The sequence below is a fragment of the Carettochelys insculpta genome, chromosome 16, assembly GCF_033958435.1.
Source record: "Carettochelys insculpta isolate YL-2023 chromosome 16, ASM3395843v1, whole genome shotgun sequence".
NCBI lineage: Eukaryota > Metazoa > Chordata > Testudines > Carettochelyidae > Carettochelys > Carettochelys insculpta.
The window spans coordinates 21,968,865-21,995,426 of NC_134152.1; the positions used below are offsets into that span (position 1 = coordinate 21,968,865).

Below are 26,562 nucleotides of genomic sequence, written 5' to 3' on the forward strand. Positions count from 1 at the left end.
TTGACTTCAATGGGACTTTGAACTGAGCCCTTAAAGCCCCAAAATCATTTGAAATAAACTGGCTGATTAAATACCTATGAAACTAATACTAGGTCATTTCAGTGACTGATATGAAAATGTAGTGTGGTGGGTTTTTTTTGTTTTTTTTTAAACCTCAAGATTACCACAACCTGATGGAACAGCTTTAGTTCAGAAATCACATCTTCACGCTAAAGATCCATAAAATTTTAATATGGCCATTTATGACAATAAAAAATATAAGTAGGAAAAAAAGGAGAGACTACACTGAATTTGCAGGACCAACATCATGTTAAGAAAAGTCTCACAACATATATGGCAGATTATTCCATATACTGAATTGCAATATATGTATTTTTTAAAAAAACCTAAACATTCAGTTAGGTATGTAAGGGTACTAATATATTAAGTAGAATAATGACATTTTCTTATAAATACATTTTATTTTCCATATTAGATACATTCTCAAAAATGAACAACTTACTCTATATAGATATATTGCACTTTGACTTATTCACATGTAACTCAGACTAGCATCCTTCATAACCAATTTAAAATTAAAAAAGGAGATCAAATAGGATCTTCCCCAAAATTAAACAGCTAGTACCTTTTATAAAAAGGCCAACTTTGGTTAATAACAATTTACACAGAAGGAAATGAGAAAGAGAAAGAGAGCGTAGGGAATGCAGGGAAAAGACAAAGACCAAGAAATAATTAAGTAAAATCAGTAGTAAAGGAGCTAATAATTTGACCCTTATTTGGTTGTCAGTAATGACACATTCAGAGGCCTAGTATTTCCTTATGCTTTATTATTGCAATTACTGTTTTGCATACATCCCGTTTTGTCATGATTAGAGGGAAAAGATCCTGGGGTGGTTTCATCCACGCACTTCCTATTTCAAATGATTTAATTCTTGCTATGCTGCTTTTGGAGAGAGGGTCAAATTCTGATCTCAGGCACATCTTTGTCATCCCACTCCCGACCTTTGAACTGAAAAATCATTAGACTGTCTAATTCAGCAGCCTGATAGAGGAGGTGGTTAGCACCTGGCAGAGGAGTTCTGAGCCCTCTGAACTCCTGTCCATGGAGCAGAGATTCTGACCAGAACAGGCCCAATTCTACAAATTCTTACTTGCTTAAGTAATCTGATTCTTTCCCAAATAAGCCCTACTCCCACGTAAATCAAGATCTGTCAGACCAGGTATCTTGGACCTTCTCCTTTTCTGATTTGTATCTTGTATACGTGAAAGCTTGTCTCTCTTGCCAACAGTAGTTGATCCAATAAAAGATATGACCTCACCCATTTTGACTCTCACTTGTCATTTTTGCTTGTGCAAAGCGGATTCTTATTTGGTAGCTGTATACGTCCACTTTGCACTCACTTTACAAACGCGTAGAAGGCTGCATAAGGAGAAAGGGTGGTGGGGAGTGAGGTCGTTGGGACTTGTGGGCACTTGGCATTTCTAAAAGCCTAGTAAGACCTCCAAGCGTGTCAGACTTCCAATATCTGCAGATTTTAACGAGTCTAGTTCTAGGAGATGCTGAGTGCCCTCTATTCCGCCTTTTGGAGGATCTCAGGATGTCACAGCATTGGTTCTTTTGTGAGCTTTCTGCTGGCAATGAGGCACATACACCAATGTTTTGCAAACAGTGGGCTTCTCCCTCTTTTGCAGTTATCAGAGGACAAACCCCTATGCCCACTGACAAAGCTGTGCCTGTTTTTTCACCATATAAGGAAGCAAAATCTTACACTCTTTGTTAAGGCCTGTGTTAAGTGCTCAAGTAATTTTTGTGTTAGGATGCACACTTCGCAAGACCACATACCAACAGTAAAGAAGGATAAGAGGAAACAAAATGCCTCTCAGCAGCCGTTTGTCGGGATTGTCTTCCTGTGTCTTCCACAGTGTTGCTGCTATGCTTCTTATGAGTTTGGAAAAAAAGGATTTAAATATTTGTCCTAAGAAAAGTACCTTCAAATTCACCATCCAGGCATGTTGTGAAGTCTCTGTTTGACGGCTGTGGAGTCTTTCATAAATTGAATCCATGTGCAGATTTTTGATTATTAAACTAAATAACTACCTGGTAAAAGTGGGCTAGCCTAGCCCAAGCTCTCCAAACAAGTTCTAATATTTCATTTTTGTATGTATAATTTCTCAAGGTTCAGTCACGTTGTGGGATGAATAGTTTCACTGGCTCCAAAGGGAGTTGTGGTGTCTGTATTTCTCATAAAATGCATAGCCAGGGTCCCAAGCCTCTTAGCAGGTCAGGGAAACTCCAGTTTATAACCAAAAATACCCCGATTTAGCAGTGTTACCTCCTGCACTGTGGGAGCAGGGCCTTGAGACCAGCAATCTACCAGCGTGAGGGTAAGGGATGGGGTGTAACCTCCCAAAAGGCAGGAGCTGGGACTCCAGAAGCCAGGTCAGCCTCAGGAGATAGGAGGTAATGCACTGTGGTAACTGCAGAGTGGCCTCACAAACCCCAGGGCCTCCCAACCCAAATCTCCCTGACCAAAATGTGGGTCAGTATACATGCAGCACCTCACAGAATTGGACCCCATGGGATCAATATATCTTACAGGACTAGGCCCCAAACTCATGAATCTTTGGAGAGTCTAACGTCATTGGAAAAAATTCTGCTTTTGTTCTTGGCTGAAGAAACCTCCCCCCTCCTTGAAACTCCTCCCATCCGAATTAGATAAAACAACTTAAAGCATATAAATATTGGTGGCTTCCAGGATTGCTTTTCATGCCAAGGCCATAACAGGTGAAATAGCCATCCTTGAGCCTTAATGTCAAGCCTGGAGTTGAAGTGAGCCGGCAGGGCTTGTCACAGTTCAAATGTCTTACAGACTGCTCACTGCAGAAAGGCCTCGATAGCAGGTTCCGCATGTAGCGATATTTCATGTGAAAAACGACACATCGTTTTAGGCAAGTGCACGCAGTGCAAACAATACCTTCCATAGTACACAAGGCATTCACTCTGTCACTAGTGAAGACAACTAAATGGTCACAGAAGTTCTTTTATGGTTGCAATAAAACACTTTTGTGGCTTTTCCCCCAACAACTCTGTACTGCACCAATGCTTGCACATAGACACTTGATAGCAATTGAACAGAAAGACTCATGCTTCAAAGCATATTCAAAATGCTATGTAACAGGAAATCGGCATTTTGCCATCTCATTCCAATTCCCAAAACGAATCACTCCCAGTCTCTTCCAACAGTTTGATCTGCCTTTAGACTGTCAGGGAAATGAAATCAACTGCCGGCTGTTTAAAAATAGCCATGTCAGCAGTTTACATCTTAGAAATGTAACTGCTAGATAAAAAGATGCACCCAGAGACGACAACAATTGCCCTTTCATGGTGATATTTTTATAGGTTTTCCATTTTTATCATACTGATACACAAGCATTTTGATGCAGTGAGAATTGGCAGGGGAAATCCAAGGGCTGCTAGTTATTGAAAAGTTGTGGTTTGTATAGAACTGAACCGGTTGTTTCTGACATCTAAAGAAAGCCTTTAGTGTTGCAGCTGCCATTGTGCGAAATCTCTTGCTAATGAAACAGTAGAGGAAGAAATTAATTGCAGTGTTCAACAGTGCTAGCATATTGGCAATATCTGATACAATATGGACCAACCCAGTGTTGTTTAAAGGTGATACATAGAGGTGATACAGTATCATGATTATTCTTGGTGCCCAAAGTATGGCAAAAATAGAAGTTATAGTAAACAAAATAGCTGTTGTTTTCCCTGTGGAATATCCCCTCAGTCGGAAATTGCATTTTCGTCTGAGCTTGTACACAATGATTGAATTCAGAATGAAGAAAATAGAACATGGTACCAAGTAAACAGTAAAACAGTGGATCCAGATAAGGACATGATGGATAGATGTGCTTATGTAGTCTTCAATCCAAATATTGGGCCACCAGTAGTAGGGAATGCTGGTCAAAAAGCAGGTGATATAAACACACAAAATGACTTTTCGAGTGCGAGCTGGGTACGAAACAGTGTGATACTTAAGTGGATGACACACTGCTATATACCTATCAATTGTTAATGGCACAGTAATCCAAATGGATGTGTGTATGGAAGAAAATTCCAATACTTCAATTATTTTGTCCGGTATCTGAGGCATCTGCTTATTCAAGATGAAGTCCTCCAGCAAAAAGTCAACAAAGACAATGAAAAAAAGTACCAGTATGTCAGCAGCAGCTAATGCTAGAAGATAGTTGTATGAGGATTTCTGCCTGCGAACCACCAACTGCGAAAGGATAATGACCGTCAGGATGTTTGCTGTGGGGAGAGAAAAGTTTAGTGAGTTTTGTGGGAGGCACAGTTAGTCTTGTTAGAATGTCTGACTGAGCTATAGTGACATTTCAGGGGCTCTGTTGCAGAACTACCTTCACTGAAGTCCAAGAAATCAAAGACCGAACTCTTACACTTGGCTTTACTTAATCCAGTCTAGTCAGCCTGTCAACTCAGTCCAGCCCTGTACCACCGTGTTTAGACAGGTTTAGATGTTCTGTATGGAAGAGGCAGTGATGCATGTTTAGACAGGTTTAGATGTTCTGTATGGAAGAGGCAGTGATGTTTGGGGTTGGTCAAAATATTCTGCTCAAGCTTTTTGATGGGGAAAAAAGCCCTTTTGTTTTTAAAAACATACACTTTGGTGTGGAAAATACCCATTTTTCCAAAAAACTGTTCTTCTTCTCACTTAAAAAAAACCAAACCTGTAATCTTTGTGGTTTCCAGTTTGTCCCTCCCTTCCCCTGTGCTCGTTTTCTTCTCCCCAACCTTTTACTCTCTTTTCAATGACAGAAAGGAAAAACAGAAGGTATAAAAGAGACTATTACAGCTCACTTGATTCTCATGTGCATTTGAACTCTAGGGCAAAGGACTGAAAATCCAACTGGTCTTGAGAGGTCATCTTGACAGGATTGGTCCCCCAAAATGATCTAGTTAAGTGCTGAGTGCCTCCTGAGAAATGCATGCCCTCAACTCCCAGTTGAGTAAGGTGGGGCACACAGACCCATGCCAGAGGCTCTTATCATTTCACAGGCTTTTTCTGTCATGATGTTTTCACTAGCTCTTCATTCAGGATCCATATCAACCTTGATGCCACCCAATCCATCAACTCCCCAGACAGTCCCTCGCTTAGCCACAGATGCTCCTTATGGATACAGGGCCCCACTGCCAGAGAGACTGTAACTATCTGTTGTAACTACTGAAGTATTAAGGGGGAAAATGAAGGTCAAACTGAATATTTAATACTTGAGTAAAACTCTTTGAATTATGTAGGATTTGACTCAATGCCACTGAAGAAATCCTGCATCCTTCTTCTTTGACTAAGACAGTATTTCGCCTGCAGCCCCATGGCTGCTGTGCAATAAGCCCATCACACAACCTATGCCTAAAAGAAGGGCTGCCCACATATCATAGTGCTTACATTATACTGTGTCTAACTGTGCCATCCCGTCTTAAGCAAAATGCCTATTGCTACCACTGTCAGTTTCATCAAAGCAAGGTATACTAGACAGGTCTCATCCACAGACTGACTGACTGAATTGGTTAGACTGGCCAGAGTAGTGCTTCAGCAAATATGAAGATTTGGTTTACTGACAGGATGGCTTGCCAAATATTTGTGTTTGACATTTTCCTAATTGCTGTAATTACCTCTCCCATGCATCAAACACTTCAAATGTTTGATGCTTAATTCTGCATCTACAGATAGTTCTCCCAAAGCAAATCAAGAAAAATTATGAGAACTGCTTGAAATCAGAAAGAGCAGAAATTATGTAAGTAAATGTAATGATACCCTTGTACGTGTGTCCTAAAACTGAAACCAGAATGCACATTATTTAACTGTCACTTTGCAATTATGACAACTCTTGACTTTAGAAGGCCTCCTGAGCCTGCTTTTCCGAAGCAGGGTTTTACCTACTGGAGAAAAAGATCAGACAAAATGAATGGCAGGAGTAACCACCATCAACATAGCAATTCTGGGATTAACCAAAATTCAGGAGCATGACTGATTAAAATCACATCCAGAAATAGAGCAAATTCTTTCACAATGGCTGAACCAAACTGTGCGAGATCAAGGTATCGGAACCAGATATATGAAATGTAAAGTAGAACCTTCCCCAAAATATTATTTTAAGACTTTTTCAGATTAGATTTTCTGATGTCATTTAAGACAGGAACATACCAGAACTGACTCTCCCTTCCGTTACACCAGTCTTACCCGAGTGGAATGCCATTGATTTCAATTGAGATGGCATTGGGGGCTGTGCAAAGCTGTGCAGGCCCACCAATAGCATGTGTGTGGTGCCGGGGAGGAAGGGGCAGTTGCATTGGGGCCCAGCATTTCAGAGGCGGACAGAGCTCTGGACCCCTTTAAAATCCCACAGCTGCACTGTTCTGCATGGCTGTAAGGGAGGGGGCCCAGCACTGCCATCTGAGTGGTGCTGAGGGCTGATGGCTTTGGCGGCCCTGCCCCTTCCTCCCTGGCCCTGATCCTTCTGGGGTGCAGAGCCGGGTCCCCCCCCTTGCCCCGGAGCCACCAGTGGCCATTGGCCCTGCTGAGGCTGAGTGACCATTTCCTTGTTTTTCAGGAAAACCTTCATCTCTTGGTAGGATCTGTTTTATGGCAATCAGGGAGAGGATGGACAACATACAGTCATGAAAGTTCTGGACTCAGAAAACAACCTAATGGGATGGTAGGATTTGCTAGCTATGTTTCACGGCCTGGCATCTTGTAAGCTGAATGTCCCCAGTGCATGCATCTCCTTTGAGAATGCTGTAACCGTGAGTCATCTGCAGCCAGCTGCTGTGAGGGAGGCTGCCTCTGAGGCAACTGGCTCCTGTCAAAAGTTCTGGCTGGAATTTCATAAGAGCTTCAACAATGGAGCTGGATTTACACATCTTCCAGGCACCCTGGCCTTGCTCCCTCCCCATCTGTTCCCTTTGCCTGATTTGTGGGAGGTGTTGATTAATTCTAGGCCCCCACAGCTGAGTGGATTTATGGGCAGCTTCTGCCTCTGATTTCCTCCATCACCAAGGCCAGCAGTAACAGGATGCCAGCTAGCTTTTCCTGGTGAGCTGGATTAGAAAATAGATCTGACAAAATACAGGGAAGCACTATCCAATTTTTCTGCAAGGGCTACAGTATCTGGTATTGGAAAAACTTTCCTTGGAATCATATTAGTGGTTTTGCTGGCTGGGTGATATGAAATACAATAATATCATTTACTTAGTGAGAACAGATATAAACACCATTAGCAAGGTTCAGCAGAAAACTGCCAGCATGACCACGCTTCAGCAGAGTTCAGAAATAGCCTTCATTGCTCTACAGTGTGGCGAGAGACAGAAGATTTAATGAATCTTACTCATTTGTAGTCACTTTGTCCTTGTCCCTGGCAATGTAGATTTCTTCCCCTGTGGTATGCTTGAGCAATCTTCAGGACCAGTGCTCCGTGAAACTGGGAGAATGCTGCTGAGCGAGTGGACCGTACTGTAATAACACTGATATAATGAGGGGCAACCTAGACTGGTGAGTGGGCCGCATGAGTGGCCCTCCTTCAGTTCAGGGGGCTGCAAGATTATCATAACCAAGATAGTGTCACAGAGTGTGGGGGTCCCAGACCCTGTATCCTGCTCTCTCTCTGTTGTCCAGCTCCTTTAGTCTCAATTAAATTTCCAGGCACTGCAGCTTCATAGAGGAGTTGCTGAGCGGGGTTGTCAACTCACAGGACAATGCCCACCACACCCCATAATTCCCAGAAGACCACCTTCAGTGTGTCAGCTTCCTTATGGTCACACATTCCTGGGGGGTTAGGCTATGGGTCCCTCTGCCTTCTGTGTCCAATTCCAACAGACTTCAAGAGTAATCCCTTCTTGGGTATGAGACTCTCCAACTTAAGGTCCAAGACCATGCTCTCTTGGGTTCAGCTGAAGGTCCCTCTGCCTCTGGAAACTACACCTTACTGCCCTTCAGCACGTCTGGATCTCTCTGGTTTTCCCCTTCTTCCTCCTGCGCCCCGTCACTTTCTGCCAGATGCTCCATCCCCGGGGTGCAGTACATCACACTTCTGCCACCAGCTGTCATGGAGTGTGAGGGGTCCCCAGGCTGCGCACCATATCCACAGTCAGGAGTGACTCTCACTCATCAGGTAGAACAAAACGTTTATTAGTTGACAGGGACACCGCATAGTACAGAGGTGTCAGTATAGCAACCAGAAACAGTCAGCCCAATCCATTTTGGGAAGAGGAGGCCCTGAGGGGGGCTGCCAAGCTGGGGCCCTGGCCCCCTTTATCTCTCTCCCCGAGCCCAGGATAACTGCTTTCCATCTCCCAGTTCCAATTCAAATTGCCAAAGCCCTACCTACCCCCTTTGTCCTGTTTCCCAGGGAACAAAGGTGTCACCTGTGGGCTAACAGTCCCACTATGCACTGATGCTGCCTAGTGAAGCTGAGGAAAACTGCAGGGAACTACAGGGCATCAGGAAACGCACGCCATCTAACCACAGGAATAAAATACTCACGCCCCGCAACCTCATCACAGATGGTCTCCTGAGAGAGAATAGTTTTGCTAACTGCACTTGCGTACCTAGAATTTGTGGTGTGTGCCCACTGAACTGCAGCAGCTCTCCAAGTGGATGCAGAGGGAGCACCCAGTTCTCACGTTAATGATGTGTGCAGTCGGCATGAACCTCCCTTCCCATGCCCTTGCTCTATGTGTGTATCGCTCTTGTAATACTGGTAGGAAAAAACCCCTGCAGAATCTGGCAACCTCATGCATGGGCAATGGTAAACAGATGTGTCATGGGCCACACAAACTGACGGCCAGGCCTGTCAGGCTGGTGAGAACATGGTGAATTCAAGTTGACTTGACTCGGACATTAGTGCATGCTTCAGATTTGGACTGGATCGGTCACTGCTGTGGGAGCTGATTGCAGGGTGAGAAATGTGAGACTAGGTTGGCGTAGCTCACTGCACTGCAGAACTTTGGCTTTTCTAACATCTATCGGAGCCCCAAGGACGGCGGCTTCAAGGGTTTAGACTAGTGGGCTGTTGGGGGAGCAATTGTTCAATTTATCATCTTTAGTAGAGGGGAATCTGTTTGCCTCTGGTCCTAACAATGTGTTATCTAGGGTAGCAACAGCATCCACAAGAGATTGTTCTTTCTTGAATGGCTGCTCCCACCCCTTGAGTGGTACCCAAGCATCATTCAGAAATCTCGGCTAGGGCAGCACGTGGCTGCCTGCTTACTCAGCCAAGCTTTATGCAAGGAGACAATTGAATCTGCCCTCCAAAGTCTGCTTGACTTTGTGTGCTGCAGTGTGCAATTCAGAGCAATGTCATTGACCTCTCTCTGACAGACCATCTGTCAGGGAAAAACCTGAAGTGCAGGATGGTGCTTGGGTGCCTTTACTTTTTATGTTGAATCCCCTGGGGACTTACATCAAAGGCTCGTCTACGTGACTGCTTAGTTTGCTCCAGGCTGGGTGTAAATCTACCCTACGACTGCTAACTGTCTGCGAGGACCCTGCTGCTGCACACTACCAATTCCCTATTGCATTCAAATCTATATCCTAGCTTGCCGTCAATTAAATATTAGTGTAAACAAGTTCCATGTAAAAACTCCTCGGAGGTCTGCTTACCATCTAAAAGGTGACCCTTCGTAAAGTGTTTCCTTTCAAGCTTGAGCACAATAGGTTTAGGAGAGAATTTCAGCAACAAAGCCCTAGCGGTCAAGGTCTGGGCCCACCTAGGAGTTCAGCACACAAAGACTGTGCAGTGCTGAGCTCGCACCATTGGGACCTGCACAGGTGTGGCGGGAGTGGTGAGGTGCACCTGTGAGTCGGTGCAGAGGCACTTAGGGTACATCTACACTACGGAGGAGACTAACTTGGTCAGGATCAATCTTCTGGGGTTTCATTTCACGCACCCTAGTGGGGATGCACAAAACTGAACTATCGGGGTCGCAGTCAACCCCTACACTCCTCATTCTCGGGAAGAGTAAGGGAGGCTGACAGGAGACTTTCTCCTGTTGACCTCCCTCAGTGAGGACAGCTAGGTCAGTCGACTGTAGATACACCAATTCCAGCTACTCAATTGCCGTAGCTATGATCGACTTTAAGGTCGAGTGTAGACCTGCCCTTAGATTTTGTACCCTAGAAGAGGGTTACACAGTGCTCATCTTCTCTTTGTCAGGCACCTTGCCTCCTGGAGCACTTACTGTACCTTCCCCAAGTGTCATTTCTGCTTGAAAGGCACAATATATCCTTTCATCTCCTTGCTCTTGCGGACTGTAGTCCTGCCTCAAATATTATCTGTCCTTATGGGCAAATTATAGAAATACTTGAAATGCCTATTATCATAGCTGGTGAGCTTTAAGTATAGCACTGAGTATCTCTAAGCCAGAAACAGAAACACTTGTTACTTTTGCAGACTATATTCTGTATGTAACAGACTCCACGTGCTGTGAAATTACGTATATTAAGTGGATAGCAGGTTTATGCCACTGTGGTTTGGTAGTTCAGCATTGAACTAACTGAATGACGTTACTATAGCTATTTCTTACTGGGATGGCAAGCAATCCATAGGGTCATAGAATAGACACCTTCTACTGAATAAGATTGTTGCTGAAGTGTGAGTAAGTGTGTGAGTGTGAGTGTGTGTGTGTGTGTGTGTTTAAGAGTATTCAGTTGGTCAAATATTACAACTTCCTACATTTCACATAAAGATATAGTTATGCAATTTTCAATGTAAGCACCATTTTAAAAATTTTCAAATACTGATTCCCTTTCACTATATTGACACAACCTTTATATATGAAAAAAAAAGATCCTGAATATTTAAATGCAAATTATGTAACTAGAAAATATACAGTGAGACAAAATTAATGTGTGATAGGGCAAGATGATCTTGTATTGTCAAACAGTAGATCACATTTAAAAACTAGACATTTACCATTCTCAGTAGTTAAATTTTAGTATGGCTGCCATCACAGAATCAGATGCCAATACTTACCACATTTAGGATTACTGTGGCTTTCATCTCCTACTTCATAAGGGCAGTGGTTTTCAACCTGTGGTCTGCAGGCCCCCTGTAGTCCCTCAGAAAACATCTAAAACTTCCAAAGTGGGCTGCACTTCCATTCAACATTTTTGGAGGTTTGCAAATGACAAAAGGTTGAAAACCTTTAGTATGGTGATCTCTGTGGTGATTGTTAGTAAATATGGGCTCAGGGTGCTTTTTGCTACCAACTCTATCGGAGAAGCCATTTTGAAAAGTACATATTATGGTAAACATTTATTTATTCATAGTGTAGCAGACTAGAATTTTTAATTAACATGTTCAAGGACAACTTGGATCGAAGGTATCAACGGTAAGGACTCAATATTTTCTACAAGTTTGGTGCTAAAACAATATGGGTGAAATTCAAACCTCATGTCAGTGAGAGCAACTTCACCCAATTTGTGCCGGCTCAGAGGACCCAAATGTGCTCTTGTCACTCCATATGGTGCATTAGGACTAAGAGCTTTGTTAAACAGTGCAGGGCTTGCCAGGGTAACCCACCCAAAGTGATACATTAAGGCTGCAACTGATAGAGCCCATCTTCCTTTTCCTCAGGAGACGTTATTTAAAGGATGATTTATTTATTGTTGTATTGTCTGGGAACCAAAGAATGGGATGCAGTGGCGCACACATCCCTGTGGGGAAAGCCCAGTCAAGTGAAACCATTTATCTGGATCCCTCATCTCTCGCCAGGCACGATGGCAAACAGTGTTGTTCTGCAGAGCGAGCAGTAGCGGCAAAGGGGAGACCAGAACAGCAGGGAGGATGCAAAGAGGGAGGGTACCTGCTGAAGGAGAACCAGGGCAGCACAAAGGCTACTGTGTAATTATATGAGGCCAGGCTCCTCAAGAGACAGCTCCAGTGTGACTCATCCTTAGAAATCCTGGGCCTACTGACTGACCAGCACCTCAGACTGGAGCATGAAAGTGAAACTAGAGACAGAAAAGATTTACCAGGCAGGGTGGGGAAAAATACCATCCCATTATTCAGATGTCCAGATTGCTCACAACGCCATTCTGTGTTGGTGAAACTGAATTAGTGACTGCCTGCCATGAACCTACTGTGCAGATATGCACTTAAAAATTCTGGGTGACTGATCAACATGTCAGACTTTAGCTTGACAGTGACAACTCTCCTTCTCCCTTCTTTTCCTTGTGCGTGGTCCTGATCAGCTATTGCACCTTGCTATGGTGAAGAGCACCATGTATTGTATTCTACACCCTTCCTGAAGGGTGGTACTGGGGGTTAGTGGCTGCTTTGAGCCAGAGATAGCTTTTTAACAAAACAGCAGGCATGGTGAGCAAATGATCCATTTGTTCACCTCCTCAAGGGCATTTACAAGGTAATTGCGTGGAGGGCCAGTGGCCAGCATTCACTTTCAGCCTAGTCAGTGTACCCATGGTTTTTAAGTGCAGGTCTGTAGGACAGCTTGTCTGGCAGACAGAGAGTGATCCATTTCACTTGCACAGCATGGGGCTTTGGGTTTTCCTAGACTGCTGGACTAGGATTTTTGTAGACTGCCTGATGGAGCAGACCTGTACAACTCTAGGACTAATGCACTGCACTGAACAAAGGTGTGTGTAAATAATATGGGACTCCTTTTCCTCACATTTACCACATCCTGATTCTTATCTGTGTAAGGCGCTTTAGGCCTGTGTGTTAACACACTTGATCTGTTGTGGGCTTTTTATGTCACAATCCTACGTAGAGGGCTGTGGGGAGCAGCACTTTAAGCCTGCACTCAGGCAGGCACAGTCTCTACAAGGTTGCTTTTTGCAAGGGTGAATTTTCTGCTTCATCCTTGCCTCCATGGATGAGCCCCCCCGTCTACAGGAACGGCAAGGAATGCACCAGAGCCACTCAGAATCTAGAGCTGTGTGCATACATGCGTACCTCTATAGATGTGTGCATATAGTCCGCATCAGTGCATCTTGTTTATATGTATGTTATAACAGAGAGGGAGGTAAAGCACTACATCTGAGGCTTGGTAAGTTGATTGCAGATATGCAGTTCTTGCTGCAGGAACTGCATAGCTAGAATCGACTTATCTGCAATCGATTTTACCTGAAGTCTTCACAGAGGGAGGTCAATGGGAGACACTCTCCCATCAACCCCCCTTACTCCTCGTGATATCGAGAGGTACAGGGGCCAACTCCAGATCTCTACCAGCATGTGAAATCGAACTGCACAAGATCAACCCTGACTGGGTCCATCTTCCATGTAGTCTAGATGTACCCTAAGTCTCCATTTCTCCCCCCAGGCCCCAGCAGCATTGTGAAGAGGACTGCATTGGAATAACACAGGTACAGGTTCTACAAGACCCTATGTGCCCTTTGCTCCCATTGATGCTCTTGGGGCCTCATTTGCTTCTCACCTGCTACTGCAGCTCCACTGACTTCAGTGGAGTTACACTGATTACACTGGAGTAAGTGACAGGAGAATCATGCCCAATGACTTCAGTAGCAATTGAGGGCATATTAGCATTCAGGGAGGAACTCAGCACCACAGCTGATCAGGCCCATTTTTACAGCCGACCATGCTGAAAAAGCTCAAAGCAGGTTGCAAAAGTGCACTCAGGTACTGGGCAGGGCAGCAGTTAGGCATGTTTGTTTTTAAATCTGTAACAATGAGCACCTTCTTGGTTACGTGCCTCACCCATACTATACTCCGCAAATTATATTGGTGGCCATTATTTTAATGAGCTGGGTTTTAATGTACCTTAAAAGCATGCATGCAAAAGTGGAAGGAAATGAGCCTCATAGGTGTACTGTCCTCAAGCATTTTTATGATCGCCTGATCAAAACACAAATAGAATGGATGGCGATGTACCACTGCTTCAATTACAACCGCAATGCAGAAGTGCTTGGTGAGGAGAATAGCAGGGAACACTTTAAGGCATGCACACAAGGGTGGATGGGATAAAAAAATCCCCAAACCCAATGTCTCAAGATTTGGGTTGCTATCTTCCTGCTAGTTTGGTATGGTTCCCTAACAGAAATCTATAAGGCATGTAGGCAAAAAATGCTGCACAAAATAGTCAAGAATATGCAAGGGTTTGGGGTTTTGGTTCAAAATATTTGGACAAGTCATTTTGGACAAAAGCATACCTACATTTTCAGAAGTGATTCTAGGGGTGACAAATTTTGGCTGCCCAATCTGAGTTGATCTAAAAGGGCCTGATTTTCAAAGGTGGAGTCCCAGAGCTAGTCTGAAGATCAAGTTGCTGTTAAGGTGCCTCAAGCTGATAGTCAATAATGAGACTTGAAAATTTAGGTCACAATGTTTATACAAATACAAACAGTGCTGATGGATATTAATGGTGGAGATGGTGCAGACTTCCTTTAGGGGCCATATCCTAAAGACCTCACTGGCTATGTCTACACGAGCCCCAAACTTCGAAATGGCCATGCAAATGGCCATTTCGAAGTTTAGTAATGAAGCGCTGAAATGCACATTCAGCGCTACATTAGCATGCAGGCAGCCGTGGCACTTCGAAATTGACGCAGCTTGCCGCCGCACATCTCGTCCCGGCGGGGCTCCTTTTCGAAAGGACCCCGCTTACTTCGAAGTCCCCTTATTCCCATCAGTCAATTTCGAAGTGCCGCAGCCGCCCGCATGCTAATGAAGCGCTGAATATGCATTTCAGCACTTCATTAGTAAACTTCGAAATGGCCATTTGTGTGGCCATTTTGAAGTTTGGGGCTTGTGTAGACACGGCCACTATGTAATAAGGGAGAGGATTTAGCTCTGTATTAATTTAAATCCTGTCCCTGTAGCGAGATCCACAGGCCCAGGCTTTTAGAGCTTCCTAAAGCCTCACTCCAATTCAGTGGGAAGCAGTGTTTTCAGATCCTAGGGCCCACCTTGCTCACACTATAATGGGACGAAGGAGTAAGTTACAAACCTACATACATGGTAGGGTAAATGCACCGTACGTGGGGCATGATTTCTACAATGCATGAACCTACTGGACATTAGTTAATTAATGTCCCATTGATCCATGTAGACTCAACAAATGCAAAACTAATGATTCTCCACTGCATGCAAGTGCACTAGAGAACCTGTAGTGCTCGCACAGACCAGTTAATGTGCAATACAGAAGTGCACTTTAGAAATCATCCCCCACCCCCAAGATGTAGACAAGCCCTTAGTTAGGCCCTCAGGATTGGACTTCATTTGATCAATAAACAGTGTATTTACACTGAAGCCTTTTGGCTTACAATAGCTAACACATTTGTATGTGCTAATCTGGGCACTCCACAATCATTTGCACCAAACAAACAATTAATTAATTAGAGTGGCATTCAAACCCCAGCCCTGTAAAGGAAACACACCTTTAGTTACCAGACTGAGCCATTTTTACTTTTACCAAGGTGGGAGAAGAATTTAAAGAGGTGGTATCTGAGGGGCATCTGTGTGTGCTCAGAGGGCCCTGTGTAGCCCTGAATAATTCTGGTGAAGCAAATGTTGAAATAACCTTTTATTTTAGAGGTCCCATCTTGATGCTAAAGTAGATGTGAAGGTCTTGAGGCTTCCTTGAATACTGCTAATCTCAGGCTTGCTGTATGGCATCTGCTTTGCTCTTTATTGTCTTCTCTGCATAGTCCCACCTGCTCTATAAACCGAGTAGGATGTAGCTAGATGGGATTAATGAAAACGAGATGCGGCTGTTCTAAAGATGCTCTAGCTATAGTCACCTCCATTCAGGTCACCAGCCGAGAGGCAGACACAGCATCTAAGTGTGGGCATTTGATGTGGGGGAATGAGCACTACAGGTTCCCTGGTAGACACTGGGTTAACTCCATCTTACTCTTCCCCTCTCCTTGTACTGGCTGTCAGGGATAGAGGGATGAAAATGACCGTGGGTAGGGAGAGGTCTTTGTACCAGGTGCTCAATGCAGGGTGAAATCCAGGAAGGAGAATCTTCCTGTTCTGTTTCTTTTGTGTAGGATAAGTTGTTTTGATTTATATTGTGAACATGCTCTTGCACTGCTGACTTAGTTCTGCTGAGTCACGTCCACTATGTTACTGAGGTGGGCAGAAAGAAGAAGAAAGTGGAGAGGGAGCATTATGAAGCTGAGCAGTAGATAGGTGGAAGAAGCAGGAGAGGATAGCGGACTGTGATAAAGATCCTTCACCTCCAAAACAGCTCCGGGGGGCTCTGCAAATATTTGCCCATTCAACATGAAAATTGACTCCACTCAGTATTTTTGTACCACTGTTATTTCCTGGAAAACCCTTCGCTGGAGCCTTTCTTTCCAGAGAGACAAATGTTAATAATTTCCCCTCCACACATCTCTGTATTCTGCAGCTTGCTAAGCGTTCCGTATATTGCCCTTGCTTCCTGCTCAGCTCTTGACCTGGCAAAACTATGCCCAGTATCCCTTCCTTTTCCTATATGCAGAAGTTTGCAGTGGTGTTCCGTACTGTACTATATCTGTTGCACAATGATGTCCCCTTTTGAAAGAACATGGATGGTGCCTTTCATTGCAGTGACCTTGTATTCCAACAGGGGACAGGTTAGCAGACACTTCCACAGATTTACTGAGCAGCCAAAACTCTCTCATATTATTCCTTCCTGTCATCCTTTTTTTGTGCAGGGTGATTGCTCTGAATCATTTTCTTCTCATCATCCTTCATTCTTCAAAAACCAGACAGTTATTTCACCATTTAAAGTAACTCATTTCAAGTGGTTAAGCAGCTGCCTCTGTGCACCAGCTCTGCCTAATGCAGTATAACATCTCTTAGTTAGCTACATTACTGGATCAGTCATTTATTCTTAGTCTTACTCTCATACTAGTCACACATTCTGCCAATGCAACTCTCTGCTCCTGCTCAAACAGGGACACACAACTCTTTGCCCAGTCCAATGCTCATTAAAAGTCAGTAGAAAAATTCCCATTAACTAAAATGGTCACTGGAGAGTTTAGTGCTCATTTATTGTGTGAACTTCATTTAATGAGCAATGAATGGCTGAACTGAGTTCTTTCTTCTAGTTTGGAATACAGATTACATCCATTCTCCCACTTGCAGTTGCAAATCTTCCTGTAGTAATTCTGTCTTGCAGTTATGTTGGTCCGACTTCTGTCTTGCCCACATACTGAGATCTAACTGACAGCCATATTTGGCACTGGGAAGGTATCTTCCACAGGGTCAGATTGGCAGAGACCCTGAGCATTTTGTGCCTTCCTCTGCAGCATGGAGCATGGGTCACTTGCAGGTTTGAATTATGTCATTTTTCAAGACCGTGGACAGCTTCATGTCCAACCCTCCTACTCTATTCCTTCCCTTCCTCTACTTGCCCAGCACCAGCCGCCTTGACTGCCAGCAGATTTCAAACAGCTGCATCAACCCACATGTTCTCTGACAAATAAGTCTTGCTGCCTCCTGCATGAAGTCCATATTTTGCTTATGGATACAGAAGCATCCTTATGCTGAGACACAGGTCAGAAACTATCAAAACAGGGCACTACTTGCATTGCTACACAGGTCAGAAACTTAGATCCACTTACAGGCAAACTCACTACTACAGCTTGAGATTTTCCACAGGCACTGCCAGCACCAAGTGGTTTGACTCTGTCCAAAATGCCACAATCTCGCAAAGATCTGGCTTTGTGTCACTCACTTTTTGCAGTCAAAAGCAGCAGCATACATTCTTTGTCCAGTTTGCCAGGATGGACCAACATACCCCAGCACACCATGCTCTTAAACTTTCCATCAACACATACAGAGGTGCACACCTTGACCTTACGTGGCACTGCAGTCAGGGCTGCCCCAGAGATGAGTGGATTTGCAGGACTGCGCTCTATCTGGGAACTTCACTACATGATGCATCATATATCACCATCAACCGTGGTCATGCTGGCTGTTGGAGAGGCCCTTAGGAGATTATGACTGATGAATAGCCTTGAGAGACTACCCAATCTTTTCACTGACAATCATTTCCGTGCTCTCTTTCATGCAACCCATTCTGCACAGATCATCCTCATTGAACTGACCAGTCACGTTGTTAACTCTCCTCCCAGAAATCAGCCAGCCAATAAAGGGTATTGGGCAGTGGACACAGCTGATTTGCATGCATTTAATTTCTGTAAGATCCTGCAACCTCTTCTCCAATCCTTCAAATGTTGCTTGTCTTATTAGATTATAGGTGCTTCTAGAAAGGGATACCGGCTTCTCTCTGTGCACAGGAATAGGGCTTAGGGCATTGTGGCTGGGTCTACACTCACTGTGGAAGATTGAACACCAAGGTTCAATGTCTATGTCAAGGGTCTATGTCGACTCCAGAACCCCTTGTGAGTTGCAAGGATTAAGGAATGCCCAATGGGAGGAATGCCCCCATTGGCATTCTGCAGTGAGGACGGGGACGAATATCAACGGCTGCAAAATCGAGTTTTGGTATGCAACTAGAGTACCTAAAATCGCATAGCAGCCGTCCATATTCAAGGTAAGTGTAGACCCAGTGCCTAGGGTAATACCATGCCACTTTAGTCTGTCACGCTGAAAAAGCAGAACACCCTGAGGTCCCATGGCTCCTGTGTTGCAGATGCACCAAAGTGTCTCACTTATATTCCCCATTTTGGAACTGCATCACCTGCAAAGAATGTCCAAAGCTGCTTCCTGAGGTCAAAAGGACTCATTTTTGCAGTGTATGCTGCTTGAGCAGTGACCCCAAAAAGCTCATAGAGCTGGAGAAGTGAATGTGCACATTCTGTTTCTGAAAGCAGCCAGTCCAGGATGGCAGTTTTCATGGGAGTCTGCATTCTGCATAACCCTGCTCTTTGTCCCAGGATACAGTAACACTGCTGAACAGGTTCTTTGAAGGTGCCTTTGATAGATGTACTCTATTAAAGTCTCCTTACTAGAGGAGGTACTTGAAACTTATAGCACATTCTGTCCCTAGTAGCTACTCAGTGTAAACAACGGCACCTTCCAGAGTTCTGCAGCATTATTGGCTATTTTGTACATAATCAGGCCAAATTTTGGTCATGTTCTCAAAGTAAACAAGAGTCGCGTTTGCAGCACTTGCACCAAAAGTGCAGGCTACGACTGGATACGCAGGTAAGGGGAAAGCTGCAGCTGCCTTCTCCATTCTAGTTGTGGTACTGCGTGAAGCCCATAGGAATAGGTGATTGCATCTAACCCTTCCCACCGTACTCTCCAATGAAGGAGAAATTGGAGTCAAAGCCAAACAGCCCCAAGAGAGAGTGTTGCATTTGTGCCTGACCCTCCTAGCAGTGTTCTGGGGGCACTGACATGCCAAGTTTCTGTTGTTGCAGCTGCCTTGTCCAGCTCTCTTCCTAAAGAAGAGACTTGTTTGGGAGATGGGTTGTTCAGTTTTTCACCCACCAGCCCCAGTTTTGACTGATCCAAAGCAATTTTTTCCATCTCCTTTCTGCCCACCCCCACAACACCTGTTCCCTACAGATGTTTTCTAGCTTCCTGTTTTACCAGAATGAAAAAATTTGTTAGCCCCCTTCAGCCACCACTAAACCACCAGCTAACTAAAGAGAAACTCTAGAAACCATCCCCTTAGCCACAGAAAACACTAACAATGGCAACACTGTAGGGGGATGTCCTCCTACAATGCACTTTCTAGCCACTGAACTACTGAAATATGCACCTTTCCAGCAGACTTTCCACACTCTGGTCCTGCCAGACACTTGCATTCTTGCCTTCTGTTTTGAGAGGCTGGATTCTGCAGATCAAGAGTCTGATTCTGTAGACTGGCTGCTGTCTCTGGAGCTAATTACTCGTGACAAGATGTTACCTAATGTGAAGGAGGGTCTGTAGTAGCATCCATCCCCAAGTGACTACCCTGCAAAAGTATATTGCAGTAAGCATAACTTAACGTTCGGCCATCCACATCCAGACAGGCTTCCTCTTCCCTCAGGGCTCCTCTGCGCCTCTGCATTTGGGTGCTGCGGAGCCACCCTGAACTGGAGTACCTGCAGGAGGAATGGCTCTCCAGCATAGAGGAGCAACACATCTGTAGCCATCCTTCTTTCTGGGAGGTTCAGCATACAGCTCCTTCCTCCTAATGTGGTAGTCTCTCTCCACAGGCCAATCAGGAGGGTGGATTGAGGTCATGCTCCCTATTCTCCTTTCCTCTTTCATGCTCACTGCACCCGTAGGTGAATGGAGAGGGAGCAATCACTGTCTGTCCTGACAGCAGGGCCAGCAATTACGTCCGGAGCTACACAAATGAGGGGATAAGGTTTCTTGCACCCTCTCTGCATGCTGTATGCATCCATGTTGCACCAGGCACCTCAATGCAAAGCTGCCGAGTTGAAGAAATTTTCTTTGCACAGTACATCAAAATCCAATAACTAAATGATTTTATCGCACCTTTAAAGACCACGGCAGAGTTAACTTTCTGCATTTCAATGACGTTCTGCACACATACTATGTCCATGGGTGAGGCTAAAACATAGACTCCACTTGCTTTCAGGTTCTCAGAATTCCAAAAATCAAAACTGCTCAAGCCAGGGAGTCTCGGGGGTCTTTATCATTTAGACATAGAGATGCAAATTCCCCTACAACATTTTTTGAAAGCGGTTGCTCAATACCAGTATGAAATCCATGAATTTCTTATGCACTCAGCATGCGGTACACATACAGTTCTCTTGGATGTCAATGCCAGTGTTATCCTTCGATAACATACAGTAAATAACGTAAGTCAAATGCACCCTTGACACAACTCCTCTGAACTCACTGGAGTTAACATTAGGCATCATTTTAGGTTGTATCAAGTTGTTTTGTTACTACTGTCTGTACCATTGTCCCTAATCAAATGGATCTGTGTTCCAGGAAAAATTCATATCACCTTTTCTAATTTGTCTCATGCACCATGTAATTTTAACTGTACATTCCTCTACGGATCATGGTAGGTTTGTAATTACAATTTATTAAACATCTGCAGTAGTGTGAGTACAGGCAGAACATTCATTAACTGATTTCCTAGTGCCTGTATGAAAGATCTTCCCAATTTCAGGTAGATGTAGCACTTCACTGCTTCCTAATGACCTCCTACTCATACATTCTCAAGGTCATTTCCTATGGGCAGGTGTTAATATCAGAGTCCATAACATCATCCGTATTAAGTGTCATGGCACAGAGGCCAAGGAAAGGAACGAAAGAGCATGGAAACTCTACTTTATCTCCTCTGCTGATGGGGTCCTTCCAGTAAGGGCTGATACACAGAGTGGTTGCAGAGTGGAGAGGTTTACCTGTTCTTTACACCATTTGTGGCAAAATACACGACTTTCCAGTTCTCTTAATTTGCCAAGCATCAAAATTTAAATGTAGAGGGAAAAAAAAGGCACAGGGACTATCCATTCATGTGCTGGGTACCAACTGCATATGTAAACTCATATTTGGTAAACTCAGACAGCTGGTAGGTAAGGTCCCATGGAAAGCTAAACTGAGGGGAAAAACGGCTGAGGAGAGTTGGCAGTTTTTCAAAGGGACATTATTAAGGGCCCAAAAGCAAGCTATCCCACTGTGTAGGAAAGACAGAAAACATGGCAAAAGACTGCCTTGGCTTAACCAGGAGATCTTGCATGATCTCAAAATAAAAAAGGAATCGTATAAGAAATGGAAACTAGGACAAATTACAAAGGATGAATATAGGCAAACAACATGAGCATGCAGGAGCAAGATTAGAAAGGCTAAGGCACAAAATGAGCTCAAACTAGCTACAAGCATAAAGGGAAACAAGAAGGCTTTTTACAAATACATTGGTAACAAGAGGAAGACTAAGGAGAGGGTAGGGCCATTGGTCAGTGAGGAGGGAGGAACAGTAACAGGGAATTTGGAAATGGCAGAAATGTTTAATGATTTCTTTGTTTCGGTCTTCACTGAGAAATCTGAAGGAATGCCTGACATAGAGAACGCTAGTGAAAAAGGGGTAGGCTTAGAAGTTGAAATAAGAAAAGAACAAATTAAAATGTACTTAGAAAAATTAGATGTCTGTAAATCATCAGGGCCTGATGAAATGCATCCTAGAATCCTCAAGGAGCTGATAGAAGAGGTATCTGAGCCTTTAGCAATCATTTTTGGTAAATCGTGGGAGACGGGAAAGATTCCAGAAGACTGGAAAAGGGCAAATATAGTACCCATTTATAAAAAGGGGAACAAGAATAACCTGGGAAACTACAGGTCAGTCAGCTTAACTTCTGTGCCAGGAAAGACAACGGAGCAGGTAATTAAAGAAATCATCTGCAAGCATCTGGAAGGTGGTAAGGTGCTAGGGAACAGCCAGCATGGCTTTGTTAAAAACAGATCATGTCAAACCAATCTAATAGCTTTCTTTGATAGACTAACAAGTCTTGTGGATAAGAGAGAAGCGGTGGATGTGGTATACCTAGACTTCAGTAAAGCATTTGACACGGTCTCACATAATATACTTATCAATAAACTACGCAAATACAACTTAGATGGGGCTACTATAAGGTGGGTGAACAACTGGCTGGATAACCGTACCCAGAGAGTAGTTATTAATGGTTTTCAATCCGGCTGGAAAAGTATAACTAGTGGGGTTCTGCAGGGGTCTGTTTTAGGACCGGTTCTGTTCAATATCTTCATTAACGATTTAGATATTGACATAGAAAGTACACTTATTAAGTTTGCAGATGATACCAAGCTGGGAGGGGTTGCAACTTCTTTGGAGGATAGGGTCATAATTCAAAAGGATCTGGATAAACTGGAGAAATGGGCTGAGGTAAACAGGATGAAGTTTAATAAGGACAAATGCAAAGTGCTCCACTTAGGAAGGAACACTCAGTGTCACACATACAGAATGGGAAAGGACTGCCTAGGAATGAGTACAGCAGAAAGGGATCTGGGGGTTATAGTGGACCACAAGCTAAATATGAGTCAACAGTGTGATGCTGTTGCGAAAAAGGCAAACATGATTCTTGGATGCATTAATAGGTGTGTCGTGAACAAGACATGAGAAGTCATTCTCCCGCTCTACTCTGCGCTGGTTAGGCCTCAGCTGGAGTATTGTGTCCAGTTCTGGGCACCGCAGTTCAGGAAGGATGTGGAGAAATTGGAGAGGGTCCAGAGGAGAGCAACAAGAATGACCAAAGGTCTAGAGAACATGACCTATGAAGAAAGGCTGAAAGAATTGGGCTTGTTTAGTTTGGAAAAGAGAAGATTGAGGGGGGGGCATGATAGCAGTTTTCAGGTATTTAAAAGGGTGTCATAAGGCAGAGGGAGGGAACTTGTTCTTCCTTGCCTCTGAGGATAGAACAAGAGGCAATGGACTGAAATTGCAGCAGGGGAGGTTCAGGTTGGACATTAGGAAAAAGTTCCTAACTGTCAGGGTGATCAAACGCTGGAATGAATTGCCAAGGGAGGTGGTAGAATCTCCATCACTGGAGCTATTTAAGAAGAGGTTAGATAGATGGCTTTCAGGGATGGTCTAGAAAATGCTTGGTCCTGCCATGAGGGCAGGGGGCTGGACTCAATGGCCTCTCGAGGTCCCTTCCAGTCCTACTCTTCTATGATTCTATGATTCTATGTACAGTAGCCACTGCTCAGATGTAGGATTCTCAATGTCTGATTTAAAAATTATTACAACTAATAGTCTGAAAAATATAGTTTTCTATGCAAGAGCAGCTAGGGTGAAAAAAGGCATTTAAAAATCAGTTAACATCTTATAAAGGCTGCTTGCTATTTACAAGATGTATTAACTATGCATGTGTCTATATATAACTGTATATTGCATTATCAAAAATATTGATTTGTCTTGGCAAACAAAAATGTTCTAGCATTTCCCTCTATTTTTGCTTGTCAAGAGGAATCATTATTAAAGGTATTTTTAAGCAGAACTTTTTAAACCACAGCAGAGGTTTTTTTTTCTGGCTGTAGTGCTGGGTTGGCAGTCCTGGATACTGAAGTCCTCTGCTTAGCCACAGACCCGGTACAGCACAGACTGTCTTCCCTACCAGGATGTCTGAGTGATGACCTGAAGTGACCACTTCTAAGAGTGAGAAAGTTCTGTCTTCACAGCTTATTCAGTGCTTGTCTTGTGCTGGGGCAAACATGCCAATCCGAATCAACTGTGGCATTGGTGAGTTTTGTGCTGTCTGTGGCAGTGGAGGCTCTGGGTAAAGGAACACTCTAGAGGCAGGCTGTTCTACCATTCCTGACTAAACAAGGAGACCCTCCTCTCTCTTCACTCTCCTGTTGCCTGGATTCCCCTGTCTCACCTTACACCTTCTCTGCAGGAGAACTTGTTCTCTGGCTCACCAGCCTGGGGTCTATGAGCTTGGGATAAGCATCACAGTGAATCAGTGGGAGTACTGTCATTGACTTCAGACGGAGAAGGATCAGACTGATAGAGCAATGAGTCAAGTGGTCCAACAGATTTTTAATCTGCTGCCCATGCCACAGGGTTTGGTTCCTGGAGCCTATTGGTATTCTAGCTGACCAGCTACTTTGTACAGTGTAATCCTATGGAATCAATTGCTTGCTCATGTATGGAATCTGGGATACCTTGGTCCCAAAGCTCCCCTTGTCCTGTGGGAGCTGGTCTGAGATGAGCCAGCAGCAACCAGACAGTAACAGTTTGTGATTAGTGTTCACACAGGCAGGCAGCATACAGGTAAACCACTTCATGTCCCAAAGCCACTCTCCTGATTCCTCCAGTCCTCAATACCACTTTACCGGCAATGGCCACATTAATTATTTTGGAAATTTGATTAACAACTGAGATTTTCCATGTCAGAGAGCACTCCATGGGGGGGGGGGGGTGGCATATAAGTAAATGGAACTGTTTGCTTATCCCCTCCACCCTACCTCCCTTCCCACAAGGAAGAAGACTGACCTCTCATTAAAGAGAAAAGGGAAAGAAAACATTACTGAGAGGTATAGGTCTAACATAAATGTCCAAATAATTATACTTGCTAAGAAATGTCTCCTATTAATCCACATAGGTTAATACAACCAGCTTCCACTGTACATGAAAATGAAAAGCTTCACACCCCTCACACACAACATTTAACTTGAATTAGAAATTCCCCCACCTCTTTTCTTAAAGATACTGTCTGGAGTTCAGTTTTTCAAAAATTTGAGCAACAGTATGAGGAAGAGACTGTTGCCTTGTGTCTAGACAGCGAGAAGGTTTGCCTAAAGATATAAAACCAGAAACAACCTTCCAAAAGCAGAATTATTGCCTTTGAAATTTCTCCTGCTTCCTGTACTTCACATAAATGTATCAACGGCAGAACAATACCTTGCTCCTCTCTGCACACACACAATCTGTGAGGCTATGTGCCAATTTACTGTACTCATGAAAGGGAGCCAATAAAAATTACTCCTGCATTGCAAAATCTCTTAAAATCAGAATTTTCTTGGTGCTCTGTCCAGCAGCTGGACTTCGGACATGTAATGGGGGCGGGGGGGGAATCTCAGTGAACACCTACGGAGAACAAGACTTTATTTTGGATTAATCTCTTTCTAACTGTTGCTTCTATGACTATATGCACGTGCAACCCCCCCCCCCCCGCCTCCCCCGCCATCGCACAACTGGGCTCCAGCGTTAGTGCTGCCAGGAGGGTTTTGCTTTTTATTGTAAGAGGGTTTTGGAGAAGCGTTAATTCGGCTCCGTCCCCCGGAGTCTCTCCCTGAGACAGAAAACTTTCGCCGCTGGCGGGCAGGGGGCAGGCTCAGTGGATCGCTCCTACGGAAAAGGGCAGGGCGCTGCTTTTAAAGCCCGAGGGCCGAGGCAAACCCCGGCGCTGGAGGGCGATCCCCTGGGGCAGGCAGAGCCCGGGGGAGCCGGGCAGGGGGGCACTCACCTGGCAGCCCGAGGCAGAGCAGCAAGCTGTAGTAGATGACAGGGACGTAACCCAAGCCACAGCCATACTTGTGGTGAGCCAGGAGGGAGCTGTTGTGGACGTGGATGTGGCTGTACTCCATGGGGGTGTCCTTCTCCTGCGGCTGGTCCGCCAGCACGTGGAGGGGCAGAGCTGCTCAGCCTCCCCTCGGCCCGGCCTCAGCGGCTGCGTCTCCCGCGGACTGGCCGCGCCCTCCCGCACCTGCTGCGCGGCCCCGGGCTTGTCACCGGCGCCTCTGTGCGAGCGCGCCCGGCCGCCGGCAGCAGCACATGGGGCGCACACATGGCTGCTCCCAGCAACGCAGCGAGAGGCTGGGGCCCGGCGCGGGGGGAGGAGGCGGCGGCGCGGCTGCTGCTCGCCAGCCGGGGCTCGCGGGTGCGGCGTAGGGGGTGCATCGCAAGCGCCGCTCGGCCCCCGTCCCCGCCGGGCAGCCCCGGTCGGGTCCCTCCCCCGCGGCCGGGGCGGGGCGCGCTCCAGATTCCCCGCGGCAGAGGAAAGCCAACAACAGCCCCCGCCCGCGCTTTCCGCCCCGGCAGCCGCGGGCCCGCAGCGAGTGGCCGGCAGGGGGCTGGCGGCGGGCCCCGGCTCAGCCTGCAGGGAGCCCGCCCTCTGCTGT

The 26,562-nt window shown here is 45.0% G+C and overlaps 1 protein-coding gene and 1 long non-coding RNA gene across 2 annotated transcripts in view; one reads left to right on the top strand and one right to left on the bottom strand.

Moving 5' to 3' along the window:
* LOC142021619 (uncharacterized) overlaps positions 1–26,562 on the top strand; it is a 288,908-nt gene that overhangs the window by 112,187 nt on the left and 150,159 nt on the right. The window lies entirely within an intron of this gene.
* Positions 3,381–26,028, bottom strand: GPR139 (G protein-coupled receptor 139). The gene is made up of 2 exons (XM_075011013.1): positions 25,908–26,028; positions 3,381–4,315 (listed from the first exon to the last, which is right to left on the bottom strand). Exons 1-2 carry the CDS (start codon positions 26,026–26,028, stop codon positions 3,381–3,383), a joined length of 1,056 nt encoding a protein of 351 aa, XP_074867114.1.

What these genes read in the sequence shown, in the direction of transcription:
- GPR139 (XM_075011013.1), bottom strand. Translation starts at nt 26,028, where the DNA reads ATGGAGTACAGCCACATCCACGTCCACAACAGCTCCCTCCTGGCTCAC. An exon ending in GCTCTGCCTCGGGCTGCCAG is followed by an intron (nt 4,316 to 25,907) that starts GTGAGTGCCCCC and finishes CTCTCCCCACAG; the next exon opens with CAAACATCCTGACGGTCATT.